Raw genomic sequence first — 21025 nt, forward strand, 5'->3', positions numbered from 1 at the left:
GTTTACTGTTACAGTTTTGCTGGGATATGCTTTCCAAATCATTTCCCTTTCAGCTCCATGTTTGGTTTTTGTTTTCTCAGCCGGTTCACTTTTACATCAACGCAAACAACATTTAGTGGAGTGGAGACAAATAATCGCAAAAGAAGAAATATAAATGACAACTGTAATAGGGCATTTGTACTCTGCTGTTTGGATAAGCTTTGGTCTGTGTAAAACAAAATTGGAGCAAAAAAAAATGCCTTCATTGTTTGGTAAGAGTTGTTTTTGAAAACATTAGGTGAACTTCGAAGCCAAAACACTTTTTAAGTCCTAAAGCACAAAGCCTGAAATTGGGGCTTTTATGCTTTTGATCTAGAAAAGCACACATCTTGAAGCTTTTATCCAAACGTTGAAATTTAAGCGTAGAGAACAGAAATATGGATCTTCAGCACAAATTTTCTAGTATCAATCTGACGTCGCACGTCAGTTGGTTGAAAATATTATCTATTATCCTCTCACCGACAAGGAGGAGGAGCCTCTCGAAAGCTGCTTCAATCTCGGTTGCACGAGATGGGGGTTTATTGAGTTCAGAGTGTCCTCATTGTACTTAGTTTTTTGGTTAAAGACTTGTGTTGTATTAAAATGCAAAGTGCATCAAAATGACAAAATTTCCCCAGTAATAGGCTGAGTCCAGTAATTTGATTTGATCCCCAAAAGTGCAAGTTGTGGTGGAACGAGTGTTTTCAATCCTTCGGGCTTGGACTCAATTTTCTAGACCCAACAACAGTAGTGGATATCAGAAGTCGTAAAATAGCTGACTTGAGCAAAATAAAAACCAAGTATACCCTGTATCTAACTTGTCTCTACACTCTAGCTTTCTTTGCCAACAGAGAAACAGGGTACTAGTTACTACGGATGATCATTATCACCACATCAGGCTTAGGAATACCGTGTGAGAAGAAAAAGAAAAATGGTTTCACCGACTATTGAGAGAGCTGCCGTTATCAACCTTTCAACCAAATTCTAGTGACAATGGCAAAAAGAAAAGAAAAGTTGTAGTGACAATCCACGTACGTCACTAAAAGCCAACCAAGGTCATTAAAATAGGTAGGTGCAGAATCTTTGCAGTTGCACTACTTCGCATGGCCCATTCTCGTTTTAAGTCTGTGTAGTGTCTAGTTCCAAGCGTTCATTTTGTTTAGACTTTAGATGTGGATATGCCATGATCCATCATCATCCAACTCCAGTCTCCAACACTAGAAATGGATACTAGAAATGAAACCATTTCCCTTGGTTTGGTCATTTCATTTTCTTTCGACTCCATGGAAAATGGAGTGCTTTGACCACATTATATTGGCTAATGGGAAGGCCATTGCAATATAATTCACGTAAGAGAACCGATGGTAATATTTTATACGTGCATGAAATTTTGCTGATCCGATCTAGTTTTCACTATGGTAGTACTACTTGTGGTGGGCATCTAAATCTAAGCAACGCACAGGAGGATTCTAATCAACTGAACTCAACAAACACCAGCAAGCATAGACTTCATTCAGATGTTTACATAAAACATATACAAACCACTTCTATTTATTGTTGGCTAGCAACATAGCTTCCACGACACCAGTAACTACTAAAAACAAGTACCTCGGCATCCATACCCAGACCATTTATTATTCTTCACATCTTATTTTAACTCTTCAAGGCAGTGTATAAGCTGCAAAACCAGTAACAGGAGGAAGGATATATAGGAAATAAGTAACAAATAAATTGAACCGAATAGGAATACCAAGAGCCAGAAAAAAGGAAATCACAGAAGAGACACCCCTTACCTCCACACTTGTAACCAACAGGACGATCAGCAAGGTTGCAGCGCTTGGGAATGGTCACAGCAACTTCTGGTTTGACTCCAGAATTCTTGGCCGTCTGAGAAAGCATTACAGCACAGAGGCAACTTGGCCTCTGGCCCATTTGCTTCACCTGAAGGCAGCACTTGTCAGATACTTGAGCATGCTCATCTTGTGCTGCTGATGCACAGGGAGCTAGTTTGAAGGCCTCCGTTTCAGGAGAAGATCTCCCACACTCGCCAGCCCCATCAACTTTTTCAAGCCCGGAAATGACTACAAGTACAAGAAACGCCACAAGCATAATGCACTTCGTATGTGCCTCCATCTCTTTAGTCTGAAACTGTGATGAACAAATCTTCCCCCATCCCCCCGGGTTTTATACCGCAACCAGCTCTCAAAAAGTGCTTCCACCTAAAATCCCACTTATTCTAGTGGAGGTGGCACCATGGCAAACACCATTTGTTTAATGCCAACACCAACTCCTGAAATAATGGATTAAAGATAAACTGGCCAGCCCTAGTCTGATGGAAGTGGATACCTGCAATAATCTTCCCTTCTAGCTCCTATTTCTCTATCGCTACTTATGCAAAGGAAGAGCCTTTCATAGGCAGCAGCCATTTTAGAAGCAGTGAACAGTGTCAAACCTCTCTCTCTAGCCACCTGCCCCTTCTTCTCCAGTGTTCCACTTCTATCTCCCCATACCCTATAAAGGGCATTCCTCAGTGAAACCACAGTTGGTGAAAATGTGTAACCCACCTCAGAGCCAACAATCACAGACCCTGTTATGCTAGCAAACCTTGTAGCCATCACTGGCTTGCCAGAAAGCATTGCTTCTAGCAATGTGTGATCCAACCCCTGAGCTCGAAGAGTTGGGTTAACAAAGATATCAAGTGCATTGTAAAACCTTGCCAGTTGTGCCTGCTCCAATGGTCCCAAGACTAGAACATTGGGCCAAAGGTCTTTATATCTACTACCCCAAGGCCCATCCCCTGCAACCAAAATAAAAACTCTTCTCTGAAAGGTCCTTTCTTCCATAAAAATTTGCTTCAGAGCTTCAAACATTATTGGATGCCCTTTATCCTTCACTAATCTCCCAGCCATCCCCAAAACCAAAACTCCAGATTCAGGAATGCCAATCTTCCGCCTGAACTCTTTTCCACTTCCGAAGTCTGGCTTAAAGATTTCCTCATTTACACCATTAAGGATGATGTGAACACGTTCATCAGGGATCATGTAAATTCTCTTCAGAATATCCCCAGCGTTATCACTGGTAGCAACATGGTGGGCATACCTAGGAAAAAACTTCACCTCTTCAACAACCTTGATAGATCTTTCAGTGAGTGCATATGCCTGGGGTTCTTCAGGAGAGCGCACAAGTTCCTGAATGATGTCAGAATGTATGGTCTCATATGCAATCCCATGCCAAGAAACAGCAAGATTTGTGAGATGTTGTGCTCGAGTGTGCAATAGGCCAACACTTTCGGTGTGAACCACATCAAATGGTCTTCCGGTTGAATTTTGGCTTTGAAATTGCTTCCACACTACAGCTTGATCAAGGTAACCTGCAGCTGTAGGTTTAGATAGGTGAAAATTCATGTTGACATGTGGGTATCTAGGGAAGGAGGAATTTGCAGAGTTGGTAGTAAATATATGAAGTTCATGGCCTCTCTTGGCAAGGTCAAGGTGGAGGGTTAAGGCATGGCGTTCAAGTCCTCCAGCAAGATTCCCATGTGGCCATTTCTTGACAAACAGGGCAATTTTGAGGAGTTCCTGAGGTGGCTTTGAGGAGAAAGAGAGGTGGTTCCATGCTGAAGAGAAATAAAAAAGATGAATGGGAAGGCTTTGCTTTGGCAGCATGATGTGGTTTGGGGAATTACAGGGCCTTGAGCAGTGAGACCAGAAGACAAATGAAATGTAATATAGTGAGGAGAGGAGAAGCAAAATGAGGCAGAAACAACGGATATTGAAAGCTATTAACTGATCCCTTGCCATATGTTGACATAGAACAGGTGATCAAAAGAGAGATTAAAAACTTTTGCTAATGAAGAAGGGAAAGCACTTCGGGTCTCAACTGGGAAAGCTCAGGAAGGAGTTCGTGAACAAATTTGGTGAACAATGTTGGGTGTTTTTATTTCAGTTTAAACATAGGAATGCAAGAAATTTTTAGTGTTTTTAACTCTCTCTTGGTTCCAAGAGAGCTATGCACATGGGTGTACCAATTTGGAGGAGGCAAATCCCTGAATATCAGGTTGTTTTCATCTAGATCATTTACTTATTGGCTTCATGAACTTTGCTTCTTTAACAGAAAAAATAAATAAATAAAAGAACTTTGCTTCAACGGCACTTTAGCAACCTCCCCATCTCCAGGTCTGTTTACATCACGAGATTTGATATCCTCCTTAAATTGTACAACTCCTTGAAAGTCAATACCATCAAGCCCCTCACTTTCCCAAAATAAATAGACAAATACCAAAATACCAAAGAAAAAAATCATTCAAAAAATATCGGAGAGTAAATAACTAAACAAAATCAACCACTTCACACAAATTAACATTAATGTTAAATAATAGGAAAACCCACCAACGCATTCATCTAAGCTGCAAATCATATTAAATTGTTAATGGGACATATCACATATAAAGGGTTAAAATATTGTGATGGCTGTAAGGGCTTCTTGAAGGAATAAGAAAGAAAATAGGACGAGAAAGAAGAGAAAAAAATACCTGGGGTGCCTAGAATCACTCTAGGGCATGCGAATCACTTACGGGGTGCCTAGAATCACTCTAGGGCATGGGAATCACTCACCACAGTCCATAACTAGAATAAGCTGAAGAAAACTCAATAAACTTCATTGCCTTTGTGTAAAACGTCCATTCATATTTATATTTATAGACCCTAAACTCATAATAATCCAAAGAGTCAAACTGTTAGACTCATAATAGTCTTAGGAGTCAAACCGTTAGACTCAATAATCCTAATGGGACGTAAACTAAGTTGTTATATCCTATTTCAATTCAAAGAAGACTCAATAACTCTAATCCTAGTTATGCAATGACTCTGAAATTAAAAGAAGACTCAATAATGGATCCCACAGAAAATTGTAAAATGAAAAAAATACCCCTAATGTTAAAAATACAGAAATACATAAAATTTCATAAATTTCCAATTTTGACTCTTCAGCTCCTGCATCAACCAATCACTAACTTGGAAGTTCTGCCTTCAAAACTGAAAGAAGGAAAATTAGAAAGGAAGAAACCATCAGACATGTTCTTATATGCCAAGGAAAAAGATAAGAAAAAAGAATGCTCTAAGATCAATAAGATAGAAGCGGCAACAATATGCTTCTCCTTGACCCTGAGAACAGATTAACGGATTCCTCTCTTCAGTTCCTTCTATAAAAAGAAATAGTCTAAGTGGAACACACAATAGACTAAAACAAACAAAATAAATATCGCATAATCAATACCATCTCCACCTGAAGCTGACCAAAGTGTTATCAAGCAAAACCTATTTCCAATTTTCACCAAACTAAAAAGGCAGAATAGGGGCGAAAGCAAATATAAAAATGAATTCCTTTCCTTCAGAAATGCCGGAACCTTAGCAATAAATTTATTGGGATTCAAGCTTATAAAGATGTATGAACAACAAAGTTGAACTCATTGCAAATCCATCCATACATCCGCCACAGAACTTTTTAATACAAGTATATATGTTCAGTTTTCTTTCAAATTCTTTTCATATTGAACAAAAATTCTCCCTTTCTGCTCAAAAAAATGAAAAAAAAAATTCCCTTTCTCATAAACGTGATGTGCATAGAGTATACAGGGAAGTGTGCTTGGACCCTCAAATCCATCAATAACGCAAAGACGAGAGCCAAAAAAGAAATATGGAAATTTAGCGAGTAAAAGCGTATAAGACGAGGCAAACATAAATGAGAAGCGCAATGGGGACAAAGATGAGAAGAGGGACAATGGCTCCGTAGCTGTAGAAGCTCCCGCAAGCCAAAGTCCCGAGCTTGATCTGAACCACGTTCACCAACGCCATCAACAAAAACCCACATCCGCACACCGACCCGACCGCAGAAACCATGATTCCGACTCGCAGCGCCGTCTTGTTAACACGCGCAAACATACTTTCGTGGCCATCGTGGGCATCGGAGCTCTTTGCAATTCTGATGGCCTGTTTGAGACCCAGAGCAATGAGGCTGGAGAAGAGAAACGAGCTGAAGGAGTAGACGTGGAAGGCGATGAGGTCCTCGGCGACGCTACTGCCGGGAATGCAATTGGGGTCATCGGTGAGGCTGTTGTTTTGGTCGGTGGGATTCCAGGCGAGGCCAACGAAGACTCCTAAGGTGAAGAGGGAGTTAACGTTAACGATGCCATCAAGGGCAGTTATGTGAATATTCGTGCCAAATTTCCGAGAATGCTGACCGTTCATTTTCCGCCGGCGGGTAATAGATCCGACCGGAGTAAACAAAAATATAGGTTGAGTTTTTAACTTCCTTTCAAAGCAAGAAAAGTTGGAGAAAGAAAGGTGGAACTGTGGAAACCGCGGAAGGCGGAACACGGAACAGATTTAACGGTGGGGAACAGGTAGGCACACATGGACACACGGTGACTCCAATTTTGAAGTTAATGATGGCCGGATAAAGATAAAAGATGAAATGGGTAGCGTAGTATTTTGCTTTGGTGTTCCTTGTATGAAGAACAGCCGGAGCTGATTTGATGCCTGTTGCCGGGCCCGACAATTCACAATTTCGAATTGGGATCACTCCTACTCCTCACAAAGCGCTCCTCCCGATTTCACAACAGCGCCCCACACTGACCCACAGCACATCTCGACCATCTATTGGAAACACCTTCCGATGATGTTTTCCTACTTGTCATCACGAGATGTTCCCGATCAATGTTTTCAATCCGTTGATGACCCCGCCGGTCGAATCGCTCGAATCGTCACTCCGTAAATATTCTAGATTCGGTTCAATCAAACCTGTTAAATGGTTAAAAACCGTTGATTTGGTCAATAAGCATTTGATCCGATCGATTGAACCATTGATTCATTTAACCTCATGACCGAGTCACAGATTGTACATTTAATGCATATAAAACTTTTGAAAGCCATAATAGGGTCGAGATGTTCTGTGGGCATTTGTGGGGTGTCCCCACAAGGGATGCTCATGTGAACTCATTCCTTACATTGACCTTAGGGGCGACTCTGAATATCACCTGTCGACAAAACACATTCCAAACCAATGTTTTCAACCCGGGCAATCAAATCGTTACTTGGCCAAAGATTCTAAGTTCGATTCAGTCAAGACCCGTTAGATGGTCAAAATTCATTGATTTGGCTAACAACCATTTGATCCTGTTGGTTCAACCATTTACCTATTCGACCCGATTATTGGGTTGCGGTCATAATTTTGCACTCTGATGTCTGATTGGGGTGAATTTTTTTATTTTATTTTGGATAACTTTTTAAAATCTATGCATCTCAAGGAGCCGTAGGTGCTTTGCCCCGCTATTTTTGCAAAAAAAACTTTTTTGCCTCAATTTATAATTTTTAATATTTTTTATAAATAAAAAAATAAAAACTGAGTTAAAAAATATAAAATAAATATACAAATACATATAACATATCTAATACATATTCATACATTTTTTATTGATAAAATATATATTTATACACATATAAGGGTGTCAATGGACTAGTTTTAGACCAGACTCGTCCAATCCAAAATCAATTTGGATGGATTGGATGGACCAACAAGATATATTGGATTGGACCAATCCGATCCAAAATATTTATTAGATTGGACTGGACCTGATCTGTCCATAATAAATTTATATTAGATTCAGTTGGATTAAGCCAATATCTAGTCCACTGATCTAAGATAAGAATATAAGTGTCAATGGACCGGACTTGTGTTGAAACCTATCTAAATTAAAACAAATTTGAACAAATTGAATGGTCCGGATATTGAATTGGACTGGTCCAAAATATTTATTGGATTGGATTGGACTTGGTCCATTTGTAATGGACTCGCATTGGATTGGATCGGGTTGGACCAAATCCAATCCAATTGACACACCTACACACACAAATATATGACATGAAACTGTCTGAACCGTTCGACCCAGCTGGTTGAACAAGTAACCCGCAACTCAGGACATAAATGGTTCAGCCTCTGAATTGGCTTTTAAAACATTGTTCCAAACATCAACTAGCATAATCTCACACCGCACATGGCATACATTAGCAGCCACATCCCATAATTTCACACTTGCGAGGCAATTGGATTTGATCCTTGCAAAATCGTCCATTTGTCCTCACAACCTTAATTGTGAAAATCTTTCTACGAATAAAAGAGAGCAAATCAGTTCCCCACAAGTTCCACAGTACATTTCCGTCGTATATTAGAGAATTCCCGATAATACACGGTTGGGATGGGTTGTGAGACGTTGTAGGGGCAATCTGGTGGGGACTGATTTGAACTCCGAATAAAAACAATTAAGATGTTGTGAGGACGGTTCAGTGAGAACCAAATTCAAATTCGAGTTCATATGCCAGCGGGTTTGTCAGTTTCTATAACGAGATCTTCTTCTTGGAATTTTCCACGTGGCATATTTAAAAATTTTGGAAATTTCACCTTAGCATATAAGGCCCATTTCGTTCTGCAGCAAAGACGAACAGATAAAGTTGATGGTTTCTCACCATGGTTTTTAAAAACGAATCGGTCATGGGTCCGGTTATCGGTTCGAATGGTTTGACCGTTTAATTTGAATAGTCAGCCTATATTAACAAAAAATTAAAAAACTGGAAAATGGTCAAAACCATTTGAATGATTCGAATGGTTAACCAGCAGGTTTAGCGGTTTACTAACCAAAATTAATGGTTTTGGGAGAAAAAAGCGGTTTTTGAAAAAAACAAAACCAATCAAGTGACCAATTCCTAATTTTTCCGGTCCAATCTGGTTTTAAAAACAATGATTCTCACGAAGAAGCGTTCATAGGGTGCTATAATTAAGATCTTCCTCTTGGAATTTTCCATGTGGCAAATTTAAAATATTTGAAAATAACAATGTAACATTTAAGGCCGAGTCCGGATCTCCTACGAATAAAAACTCTGTTGGGATTAATACCAAAAAAAAGCATAAAAGTATAAATCAATTCTGTTGGATCTAACACCCTACGAACACATCATCGACATTGTACCTCTCATACATGATCGATCTGGCACATTGGGCTCACACGTGCACTCATGATTGATTGTTTAGCCATATTTGCACATTTGTATTAGCGCTAATTACGAACTCTCCCGAATCACCTTGTAACCCAAATGAATCAAATCCAATGCATCTTAAACCCTAAACCTACACAAGTATAAGAATTTTACTGTTCATTGGCCAAGTGAATTTCAACTCGTCTAGGGTTACATACTTAAACTACTCCTATAGTTTAGTAAATACACAATAACTCTGACCCTATTGTTTGCATGGTCAGTTAAAGTGTCCCTATAGTTCTTGATAGGGGTGAGAAAATGTGCAGGTTCTACTTAAAATCAAATGGAATCGTCCTCAAGCCGACCCTACCCAATTTGTTATAGGGTAGGATAGGGTCTAGTTCTAAATTCTTAGAACCAACTCCAACATAGGTTGATTCCATGATTTAGGGGTTTATCCTACCCAAACCAACCCAATGAATCAGTTTTGATTGGCCTTGGTGGAAACAGCCTTGGAACCGAATTTGCCTTGAAATAAACTTTAAAATATTTTTAAGAATGTAAAGATTTGAACCCAAGCACTCATTGTTACAAAAGCCATTGTCTTACTTGACCACTGAATTACTTAAGTAATTTGATCATTTGTTTTCATTTTAATATTTGAATATGTATAATAAATACTGTAAAATATACTATTTATAAAAAGTTAAATTATAATATGATAAGATTTGAATCATATGTTAATATATTATAATAATCTAGATATTAAGATATTTAATTTAATCAATAAACATAATATAAGTTTTAAATTATTTATTATCATTATTGAAAATCAACAAAGGACATGTTTCATCTTTTTAAGAAATAGCGTAAACAAAGAACATGTTCCACAAATAGACCCTAGAACCGATCCAAGGACCAGAACTGACCTTGGAACCGATCTTCATAGGGTAGGTTCCAGTTCCAAAAACTTGAAACTGACCCACTACAAGGTAGGTTTCAGGTTCTGCCATGGAACCAAACCGTAACGACCCATGCTCACCCCTAATTTCTAACAATGGACAAAACCATTAAAATATTTAGAGAAAAGATAAAATGATCATTGCCCTTCAGTTAAGTAAAGACTAAAGAGGTAACAGTGTCCTTTAGGTTAACTAGGTTACTAGGGTCGAACGGAGATGTTGTTGAGGAAGTGATCCCGACGAGATTTCCAGTGGAGAGGAGCAAAAGAAGGAAAGAAAGGAGAAGGTGACCGGAAATGTTTTTCTCTTCAGCGATTACCTTCTCCTTCAACAACTTCAGTGTGTTTTTCTCTTCAGTGGTTACTAGGTCACCGGAGATCCACTAAGCAAGAGAGTCTGGATGAAGTCCTTTAGGTGGGTTGAACGGTATGACCTGCTCTGCCCCGACAATGTGATCCATGGGATTGAATGGTTGTTGGTTCCACTATCCGTACAAGAAGACTTCAATTGTCGTCAGAGCCTTCACTACATCTCGGCCTTGTTACTTGAGGGAGTACTAAGGGTCGATCCTAGGACCCATGGATTGAAGAAACCGGTGCCACCTTCCCCTGTTAGTTCACCCCCCCGCGCTCCTGATCTATGATGACATGGCTCCAAGTCCATCTATTGCACTAGCACCTGTTTTGGGATTGGGAAGACCGCACCATTAAGGGTGTCAATTGGAGTATTGGATTTGTTCCAATCCGATCCAGTTCATTGTAAATCCATTACAAATGGGTCAGGTCTAATTCAAACCAATGCATATTTTAGATTATTTTTTATCGGTCCAATTTAATGTTTGAACTGTTTAATCTGGTTCAGAACTGTTTTAATTTAGATTGGTTTCAACCCAAACCCGACCCATTGACATCTATATTCTTATCCATTTACTAAACATAATGGTAGTTTAAATATTTAACCCTCCAAAATATTTATGATGAAGTATAAATTAAATATGTTTCCATCTGGAATTTTGGGCAATCCATACAGTTTTGGTTTCCAAGCGTTTGAATCGCCTATACTAGGACCCTATGTTCGGTTATAATGCCATTGTGGGTGGGGGTAAGGTTCTTAATGGGTAAGACTGTAGCCTGTAGGAGATCCGGACCGGGTTTCATGGTTTTAGATACTCCATAGGGTGAGGTTGGGCTTTCGCTTGGGCCAAGTGTCTTCTTATTTGTTCAACTATTAGATTAAATTATCAGACTGGGGTTTGATTATGATATATATATATTCCAAAAGTTCAATGCCTATTTTGACTCTAGATCCAATTATCAATTATCTCGGATTTAAGATGTTGAAACATGTATCTTATTAATAATCACAATAAAATGGATGCAGATTAAATCTTAGTCCAATATATTGGGGTTCAGATCCAAGAGTTAAATAATCATATTGGTTGCAGATTTAGGTAGATGCGATCCATTTATAGCCCTGATTAAATACATGCTTTTAAATTTAATGTTGAGGCCCAATTGGCTTACTTAAGGCCCATGTATTGCCAAAACCCAAAATACAAACATAAAGAGAGAGAGAGATGGGACTGGATCAGCCTAGTGGTCAATCTCAACTCTATATTGAAGGTTTGGAGAGGAGAGTATAGAGAAACGCTACAACAGAATGCATACACACGTCTGTATACATTGCAAATTTGCAATGGGGGCATACTTTGATTTCATTAGTTGCGAATGCAAGTTGGAACCTAGTTACGAATTTTAATGTAGGTGCAAATTCAGCCAGATTCTTACAATGAAATTTGCTCAAATTCAAGTAAGGACAGCAAGGAGAGGCTAAATGATGATCATGACTTGATCATTGAAAAGTTTAAAACGGTCACTAACAATTACTATTGTTATTGTAATTGTTATGAAAAATGAAGGCTAACCGTACCTCACAAGACAAATTAAAATACAATATTTTTTTCGTTTACTGTAGATCATATCGTACCATTTCTTTCCTTGGAACTATTAAAATTGTTTTGCTGTGTCTGCCACTGCCATATATATGTATGATGGTTGGACAAAATCAAATAAAGCTGTGCTTGATTTTTAATTTTCTTTAATTGTATGTCGAAAAAAAAAAACTGATTCTGTTAGCATTGCCGAACAAGAATGCTGGCAACAGCAAGAAACAACGACTTAAGCGTTGCCCATGAAAAAGGTTCCTGAAGATATTGGATGTAAAAAGCAAGCTAAAGTGATAGTAGTAGTGTTGAGTATATTTTACTTTATTAAAGCGGTAGCAGTGCCACCAGCTCTAGTGCTCGACGTTGTGATTGTGATTTGTGACGGTGTGACCTTTCTTCAAATTTGAATTGATGGATGGGAGGCCTCCCCCTGTACGAGAGGGTCTACTTTCCATTTCCAAGTCTACCCACATCATCCAACATCCTCTGCTTGCACTTATTAATAAAGGTACTGTCTTGTGAGGTGGTGGCGTTCTGTTCATCATGCATGCCAACCAAGTTGATTTTCCCGGTTGCTTCAGAAATGATAAAACCAGCTGCCTCCACAGCAGCATAAAAATTGGATTTCCATTTATACATCCTAAGACTTAAATCATGGCTCCAATTCGGTAACGTTCTTCCCCACATGTCACATTAATTCCTGCTAAGGTGCTAGCAGCTACCAGAGACCAGAGAGCACTGAGCACATGTTTCTAGTTTGTATTTTGGATGCTTCAAGTCAAATTGGACGGTTTTAATTTAACAGGTAAATTGCAATGCATTCATACATCAGCTGGCTCCTGCCTGGGCATTAACTTTAAGCCGTTGGAGCGTGCACTAACTGCTGCGGGATCCATCACGAATTCACGATCCAATTGTCCATATTCTTGATTCTTAAAGCGGCCCTAACCCTTTTTTTTTTTTTTTTTAATTCGGTATTCCTATAGGCTGCGTTTGGAAGAAATGTAAATACAAAACTTCATCCGTGGAAATAAAGAACGCTCAAATTTATCAGGGTAAAAAACAAACCGGCTGAATGCATGTTATACACACCTGTGCATTTGGCAAAACGGTGTAAAACCATCAGTGTGCGTCTGAACCTCGAACTTGGCACAATGAGAACACAGAGAGAGAGAGAGATTACCAGCGCTTACATTAGTCCTGGAAAATGACGGTATCGGCAATCTCCAATAATGGGTTCAGACAAATACGAGGAGATTTCCTAGCAAACAAATACGAGTAAGTCGAGTTCGAAACTCGGAGCATGTAGATAAGCTCAGGTGACACTTCGGCCGGTCGATAGGTGTGTGGGTGTCCGCCGGTGCTTCCAGTCCAGTTGACTCGACTGAGCGTGAAGTGACTACAACCCTTTGGATCCTCTATTGAGAGAAGAGTTGGAAAGTAATGCTCCTCTGGATAACACGACTCGGTAGTCTGAACTTCCGCCACAGCTTGCGATCTCTAATCACTAACAATGCGTGCCGCCTCGTGAGCACGAAGAACTGCGACCCAACTCGGAATCGCTCAAAGGGTATCTCCGGCATCATCACGTCTTCCCCCCTCGCCGTGTATCTCTCCCATAGACCGGGCTCTTTTGACAGTATCTCGATGAAGCTTCGATACCTAACTTGCCCGTACCAAGTCGAAGGGGCGTCTGGGTCGGCGTAGGGCGAGCTGACGGGAGCGGAAGCAAAGAGGGAATGGTAAACGAATTGAAAGGAGTGATGTGGGATGCGCTAGGAGACGAGAGCGAAGAAGGAATTGGTGGGATCGTCGAGAAGGGCTGTGATGATGCGCCATGTGACTATTCCTAGCTGAAGGGTGATTCGAACTTTAGATGGACGACGAGCTGGATCGATATATAAAATAGTGTATAAGAGAACCCGGAATAACTCACTTGGCGAGGTTACTCCGATTCTTATGTCTGCAATTATACTATGAATTCGAGCTGAACGTTTGAGAACTTGAGTGCTAGTGAGTAGAGTAATCACGTGTAAATTTGCCTTGAGATTTCGAGTCTTTATATACTAGATTAGTCGTGGGCCTTTTGAAAGAGAGCAATGCGTGGATGAGGCTTATCATCTACCTCCGATTCAAGCGAAACCAAGATGGGTTCTTATCAGGATCTCGGGAGATTCGGGATCTATTGCTCATTGCGACCTCAAGATATTTGGAATCTGTTGGGGAAGCCTTTGGAGTTGGTTATGCGACGCTTCAGCTTGTTAGCTCCGAACTGGAACTTCGGTGCTTTTACACCGAGGCGGATTTTGGACTGAGGTGGCTGAATACCTGAGCTACAAATATTAGAACTAGGCTTGCCTGCTAAGTTGTCATCCTTCGATCAGATTGCACTTACATGTCCCCTTCCTGCTAGGTTGTGCCAAATCACCCTCCATCAAGGCCATAGTAAAAAATCTTTGGACGGCAAAGATTAGAGTGGGGGAGGCCTTTGAATTTTTTATCATTTTCTTATAATTAAAATAATTCCTTGTTACTAGCCCCTTCTATTTTTTGATCCTTTTTTCCTATAAGTGGTTGGAAGTTCAACTCTAGTTACTAGCCCCTTCTATCCAAGGTTCAAAATATATATCGGCCTGTATTGATATTATTTTTTTATGTTTTTTTTTTTTAAATGATTCAGAGGGGTCGGTCTACCTTTTGAACAACTTATCAACCCGAAACACTCCCTACAGTATCGAAAAGGTTTTGATAAGATACATATCGGCTTTATGTCAATTCCCTCTTTCTATTACAAGTCACCTGAGCTTTATAGAAGGGACCAATATATACATGGTTAATTTTTTACATTTGATGATTGAGCAAGTGTAAATTTTGCGAGTATATGTGTATTAATATCCATATAATAAACAATAAAAAATGCCGTCATCTAAGCATTTGGTCTAGTGGTATAATTCTCGCTTAGGGTGCGAGAGGTCTCGAGTTCAATTCTCGGAATGCCCCCTACTTGTGTAAGCCTTTTCTAATCTTTTGTGGTCCCCTCATGTGGCGTGTTTCAATCATACTTACGTAGAAATATTCTCGAAAATTCACAAAACTTTAATGACAACACTGAAGTGAGTAGTTATCTACAGAGGCAATTCACTTTTTTATTTTTAGTACATACTCTTCATTGGACTCCAAAATCACACCTTCAAGTCTCTGTCATCCAAACACAGACACATTCTAATGACAATACCTAGATATTTTACAGACAGTCAGACACGGTTCACTTGATTAAGTGATATCCATGAACCCATCAAACTGTCAGGCTAATTTCAATAAACATGGAACTCGTTACAGCAAAATTAGAAAACAAACAATTTGATGGTTGATTTTCCTAACCCTTGATTCCACTTGCCAAGTTATAATGACAGTCTTAAAGCTGAAATGCCTTGTGAGACACAACTGGTCTCTGCTATGAAAATTCAGTGGTCTCTTGCTACAACTTAATCCCAAACTGGGGGGCGGGCCGAGGACATCTTTCTTGCTCTCATGACCTTCAAGTTTCAATGCTGGCGTGTTTCAATCATACTTACGTTGAAATATTCTCGAAAATTCACAAAACTTTAATGACAACACTGAAGTGAGTAGTTATCTACAGAGGCAATTCACTTTTTTATTTTTAGTACATACTCTTCATTGGACTCCAAAATCACACCTTCAAGTCTCTGTCATCCAAACACAGCCACATTCTAATGACAATACCTAGATATTTTACAGACAGTCAGACACGGTTCACTTGATTAAGTGATATCCATGAACCCATCAAACTGTCAGGCTAATTTCAATAAACATGGAACTCGTTACAGCAAAATTAGAAAACAAACAATTTGATGGTTGATTTTCCTAACCCTTGATTCCACTTGCCAATTTATAATGACAGTCTTAAAGCTGAAATGCCTTGTGAGACACAACTGGTCTCTGCTATGAAAATTCAGTGGTCTCTTGCTACAACTTAATCCCAAACTGGGGGGCGGGCCGAGGACATCTTTCTTGCTCTCATGACCTTCAAGTTTCAATGCTGGGAAGAGGTTACATCTGCTTCAGCAATAATTCAGCATGAGACTGTACCTGACCCCTCAACTTGATTGCAGGAACTGTTTCTTTTTGTATCACGACCAAGATAATCTGTCAGGGCTTTCTTTACTCCAAACCCACGGTGTTGCAGCTTGTTGTTGTTGTTGTCGTTGAAGAAAGGGGACCTCTCTCCTCTTGGAGGGCTAACCAGAGGTGCAGGTGACAAGCTTGGAGTGGTAAAAGCAGTAGTATACGGAGTGCTTGAGACAGGCACTGAATACAGAACTGATGCCTTCTTGTGGGCAATCCCAATCACACTAACTGTGGGGACTGATGAATGTTGATCTGAATGCTTAGTCAAGTCATCAACATAGAGCAGATCATCAATGCGGGCAACAATATTAAACGCCAGGCTCTCCAAGACTCTTGAGTAGCTCTCTAAAATGGATTTCCCAACATCCTGAAAAAACTAAAAAAAAAAAAATGTCAATTCCACGAGGCGTAGAGCTTGCAGGATAAGGCAGTAAAACAAAGTATAAATGTGAACTAGATATAACAGAATATCTGGACCTTATTGTATTGTATCTTGCTCATATCCAAGGTTGTCTGTGGAAGACCAGGGAACCGCTGCTGCAAGCAAAGAAATAAGTTTTCAGCTCTATCCGCAAGCAATTTCATTCTATCTCCATCAATGATCAATTCCTTGACCATTTCCCAGGATGACTTAGCAGTCGAGCGATTTTTGCTTATGGGTTTTGAATCTATTCTCGGGCGCCAAAGGTATATTGATGCCTCAACACGGTTGGCAATTTCTAGGGCCTGATGTTCAGAGGAAAGGTCAAGGCAATCAAGGAGGCATTCGGGGAAGAACTGATCTGATGTAATATACCGGTAAATCATATCACCTAGACAGGCTCTTCCATTCTGAGACCACATCCAAAAAGACTTTCAATATTAGCTCCTTTTCATATCAGACAGGATTCAGAATAATCTCATCATGTAGGAATTGTGTACCTTTGGTAGAGATTCCAAATATGACTCAGGGACTTCCATTTCAGCTAAAGCAATGCTGTTGATAGCCATTGCAGCTTTAAGGATTTGATTAGTGCATTCACGTTTATGCTGCAACTCTCTTCTTGAATTTTCATGGAGACCACCAGGAGGTACACGGGGCACAGGAAGCCACCACTTGTCCTCTTGGCGCTGAAGGGGTCTGCGAAAAGAGGCTGGCCCATCAGCATCTGGGGTTATAATTCCTTGGTCGACGTACCAGAATTCTGTGTTGCTAAAGCCATCTAATATTTCCTGCTCAAGTTGTTTAAGAAAAATAATCAGAAACTTTGGCTCTTCCATGTTGCAAATACAGGACGCTGAGAGAAGCAGTAGGAATCTTACAATAAGCATATTGTCTAGTTTACGCAATGCTGGAAGATTGATAAAAAGATCTGATCTGGGTCTAGAAGTCATAACCTGAATTGTGAAAAAGAGAAATTCATCAAAACAAGTTCTACAAATGAATTACTCATTTTCCAATTTTTGAATGATTATCTTCTCGATTTTAACCATAAGTTTTACATATATTTTATTACTGGAAACAAGAATAGGAATTAATAAAGTTTTAAAAGAGACGCGGTAAATTGAGTTAGACATTCAACACCACTAAGGAGTGATTTAACCATTCAACCAACGGCTAAAATTGGATGCCACCAAGACTAAAAGAAAAGGTCAAGCATAGGTATTACCTCAATCTTTCTTCCATCAGGAAATGTTTGCCAAGAGGATGCCAATTCGACAATGTGATCACTAACACAAAGAAGCCATTCCATCTCTCTTTGCCACATCGCTTTCTTCTCTGGAGGTAGGGGTTCTAATCTCCAAAGCTGCCCAAAAAGGGTAGCTGAGATGCAATGGAAAAAAGAAAAACAGCCATCAAGAGATGCCAGTTGGGGATGAAATAGCAGTCTACCAACGACATAAGCAGCAACGCTAACAAAGGAATAAATAAATACATAAATAAATAAGAAAATCACACCAAAAAGATTGGTAATGGCATTCGAAATGGTCAATGCTGTGCAAACTCCTTTTCCACATCCGGACATGTCTTCACCAAGTAACAATTTTGAAAACTTCTCTTTCATCATATCAACCTCTATAGAAATTCCAAAATCAGAATAAATCAGTTAAAATGAGCTAACCAGATAATTGTTATCAACAAAATGAAAGAAAAAGGAAAAAAAGTAGAGAACAGAACATACCCGAAATCTTTGATCCTTGTTTGTCTAATTTCTTATTATCCAAATGGGGCATTTTGTCAGCATCAGAAATCGAATAATTTTTTAACTCCGACTTCGGAATCGGCCAGCCTGGTGAAGACGGTGAGGACGCCTCTTCTGAACTACTATGGTTCCGTTCTTCATTCGTAGTCCCAACAGAAGTCAAGATATCAGAGCTTGAACTGCAGGAACTGCTATCCTGAGACTCTTCAACGGAATCCGTAAATGACTCAGTTTCGTTCCCATGGAAGCCATTTTTCCTCTCATTGATTCCCCCAGACTTCTCAAGTAAACACTCCATTCCCACCTATATTGCTTCAATACAACCAGAAGAACCACATAAAAAAGAAAAAAAAAAAAAAAAGAACCCTTCACAACTAAACCCGAACAAAGAAGCCTTGTCTAAACGATCCCATTTGAAAATCGAGCTCTGAAAGACAAACTGCGTAGAGATTTCGATACCCAAGAGCCCAAAATAGGAAATGGGTTAACATTAACAGAGGTTCAAAGCTTTGGTCAGTGACGGACAATTATTTGGTCGTGCACCGTTGCTTCTCGTTCGTCTTCTTGTTGGGTAAAAGCTCTGTCCATAGGGTTTTTCAAATATTTACTAGGGGTAGTACAGAGGAAAATAGCGGTGTACTCACTTCGTTCTCCACGTGCAATGAGAGAGAGAGAGAGAGAGAGAATGCGGTGAGAGATTATGGGGAACAGAGGAAGGAAGAAAAATTAATGGATTTACATTTTTCACAGGTCTGAACGTGAAGCCAAAGAAAGAAAGCATAAGCATTTATATATGAAAAAAAATCTTTCTAGGCATGTGAGAGAAGGAAGTTTGTGTATTTATACGAGGAGTGAAGTTGGGCATGATTATTACATGAGCTTGCTGGTAACATGTGAGGCGAACCTCGCTTTTCAGTTTGATTTTAACCTAATCCGTCCATTATTATTGCTCCTAATTAATTTCAGGCTAAACGGTATCTGCCACTGCCAGTGGTATCTCATTGCTGTAACTCAACTCGATTTTTCTTCTGCTAATTTGCTTTAACAAGGTTCGACGCTACAAGAAATAACCATGAGCTTGTAAACAGAAAACACAACCACCTAACTCTTTGGCGTTTCAAATCACAATAAAAATATAAAACTATGAGAACCTTAGTACCAAAAAAAAATTTTCCAAGTTTGTGTGTAAAATAATAAAATAATACCAAAAAATTCATCCAAAGTATTCATCTTATCATCTATCACCATGCGAATTACCGATTGACCCCTTTTATTTGATTGGATTTACAAAAGGACATCTGGGTTTGGACTTTAGAGTGAAACGCGACCTATTTGGCGTTATATATAGGTGTAGGGGGGTTAGGCACTTAGGCTTGTTTGTTAGTCCGGCCCTTAAGGTGTCCTGTTGTTCGTAACGCTATCTCGAAACCTGGAAGGAATGTGAGGAAAATGAGGGTTTTTATTTTTATTTTTTTTATAATTAAATGAGATAAAAAAAGGAAAAAAAAAACAGAACCAGTTAGAACGACCAAAGAAACAGATGCAAACAAAGAGATAAAATTATCTTTTTGTAAGATGACATTTAGCGAAGTTGGGGGTCTAAACAAAAACGATGAATCCCCTATGTGCAGCTTCATGGTTTCATGAAGTTCGCAGCACAGCATACTTCCCCCTGCCCTGAGAGTGAGAATGAGAGGCTTCAAAAATATCTTTCAGCACCAAAAAAAAAAAAAAGCACTCATCCAACGTAACACGTAAGATTTCTTGCTAGCGCTAAACCTTCAGCCTCTCCATGAACGATGAATCAACGTTACCGAATGTGAGGTATTGGTAATTATATCTACAAAAATCAAAATGCATTGGTCGAAAACACCACCTTAATCAGGTACAGGGATAAGTGTTTAACCCGCATTATGCTTGGCTCGGAACAGAGTTGGGACTATTCAATAATTTTCTATTGTTAAGTTGCGTTTAGATGAATTTGGTAGCGGGTACTGTAGAGTCAGTATTTGAAGCAAATCCAAGCAAAACCTGACCCCATGACATGCCTTCAACTTAATTACAGGGACCAAAAAGAAATCAGAGGATGTAGGCATTCCAGATCTAAAGGAGGGAAATGGCCACAATGTCACCCACCAAACACGCATGATAAACTGAATTATATACTTCAACGAAAGCTTCAAATGCCTTGTCACTCTCCAGTCTCCAACAAAAGTTTTTATTACAATTTTACTGCTGATAGGAAAGGCACTTATGGCTTCTGCTTCTGTACCTATAATGATTCATGTAATTTTCCTTTGGCTGCAGGGGGAATTTGAGTTGTGTTCGGGAGCAATTTTTTAGGCTATTTCTTTTGCAAAGGCCCAAGATGCAATTCTGTAGTGAAACTTTATTACCCTGTATTTTTTTTAGAAATATAGATAGGATTTTTTTCTGTAGTTAAATCTTTCACTTTGTAAAATTTGTATACAAAATCTTGATTGTTGATTAAAGCTGTGCATGTCTTGGGCACAGTAAGCTAAAACTTTTAATGATGTTTGTAATTGGCGGTATAAGCCGCCCGCCTGGCTAGAACCTTGTATTTGTAATAAAAACCTTTTAACTATTTTGTTCTCTCCTCATTTTTCTAATCTCTCTATCCATTCTTGGATATCCGAACTGCTCTTCACATAGGGCATTCACACGTACATCGTACCATTCATTAGTAACATCTCTTATCCATAGAGATAATTTCAATGCACA

General features: G+C 39.4%; 3 protein-coding genes and 1 pseudogene across 6 annotated transcripts; all 4 read right to left on the reverse strand.

Annotated features, from left to right (window-relative positions):
• Positions 1 to 1496: 1496 nt before the first annotated feature.
• Positions 1497 to 2191, reverse strand: LOC148868824 (uncharacterized). The gene is made up of 2 exons (XM_088969573.1): positions 1812 to 2191; positions 1497 to 1696 (listed from the first exon to the last, which is right to left on the reverse strand). Exons 1-2 carry the CDS (start codon positions 2149 to 2151, stop codon positions 1680 to 1682), a joined length of 357 nt encoding a protein of 118 aa, XP_088825699.1. The 5' UTR covers positions 2152 to 2191; the 3' UTR covers positions 1497 to 1679.
• Positions 2192 to 2207: 16 nt separating this feature from the next.
• On the reverse strand, positions 2208 to 6415 carry LOC148868825 (UDP-Glycosyltransferase superfamily protein). Its single transcript, XM_088969574.1, has 2 exons — positions 5778 to 6415; positions 2208 to 3605 (listed from the first exon to the last, which is right to left on the reverse strand). The coding sequence occupies exons 1-2, from the start codon at positions 6261 to 6263 to the stop codon at positions 2343 to 2345; spliced, it is 1749 nt and encodes a 582-aa protein (XP_088825700.1). The 5' UTR covers positions 6264 to 6415; the 3' UTR covers positions 2208 to 2342.
• A 6420-nt stretch (positions 6416 to 12835) lies between these two features.
• On the reverse strand, positions 12836 to 14395 carry LOC148868826 (glycosyltransferase BC10-like; annotated as a pseudogene).
• A 1179-nt stretch (positions 14396 to 15574) lies between these two features.
• Positions 15575 to 19098, reverse strand: LOC148868827 (rop guanine nucleotide exchange factor 7-like). 4 transcript variants are annotated; one of them, XM_088972453.1, is made up of 7 exons: positions 18263 to 19098; positions 18040 to 18156; positions 17750 to 17904; positions 17403 to 17477; positions 17022 to 17312; positions 16578 to 16931; positions 15575 to 16467 (listed from the first exon to the last, which is right to left on the reverse strand). In XM_088972453.1, exons 1-7 carry the CDS (start codon positions 18579 to 18581, stop codon positions 16045 to 16047), a joined length of 1734 nt encoding a protein of 577 aa, XP_088828579.1. In that variant the 5' UTR covers positions 18582 to 19098; the 3' UTR covers positions 15575 to 16044. The 4 variants fall into 4 exon arrangements, with proteins under 4 accessions (XP_088828579.1, XP_088828581.1, XP_088828580.1 ...); XM_088972455.1 differs by having other exon boundaries at positions 16578 to 16637; positions 18263 to 18856; XM_088972454.1 differs by having other exon boundaries at positions 15575 to 16476; positions 16578 to 16637; positions 18263 to 18852.
• Between the last annotated feature and the right edge of the window lie 1927 nt (positions 19099 to 21025).

This window comes from Nelumbo lutea, chromosome 2, assembly GCF_056320005.1.
Source record: "Nelumbo lutea isolate HS-2025 chromosome 2, American lotus-T2T, whole genome shotgun sequence".
Taxonomy (NCBI): Eukaryota; Viridiplantae; Streptophyta; class Magnoliopsida; order Proteales; family Nelumbonaceae; genus Nelumbo; species Nelumbo lutea.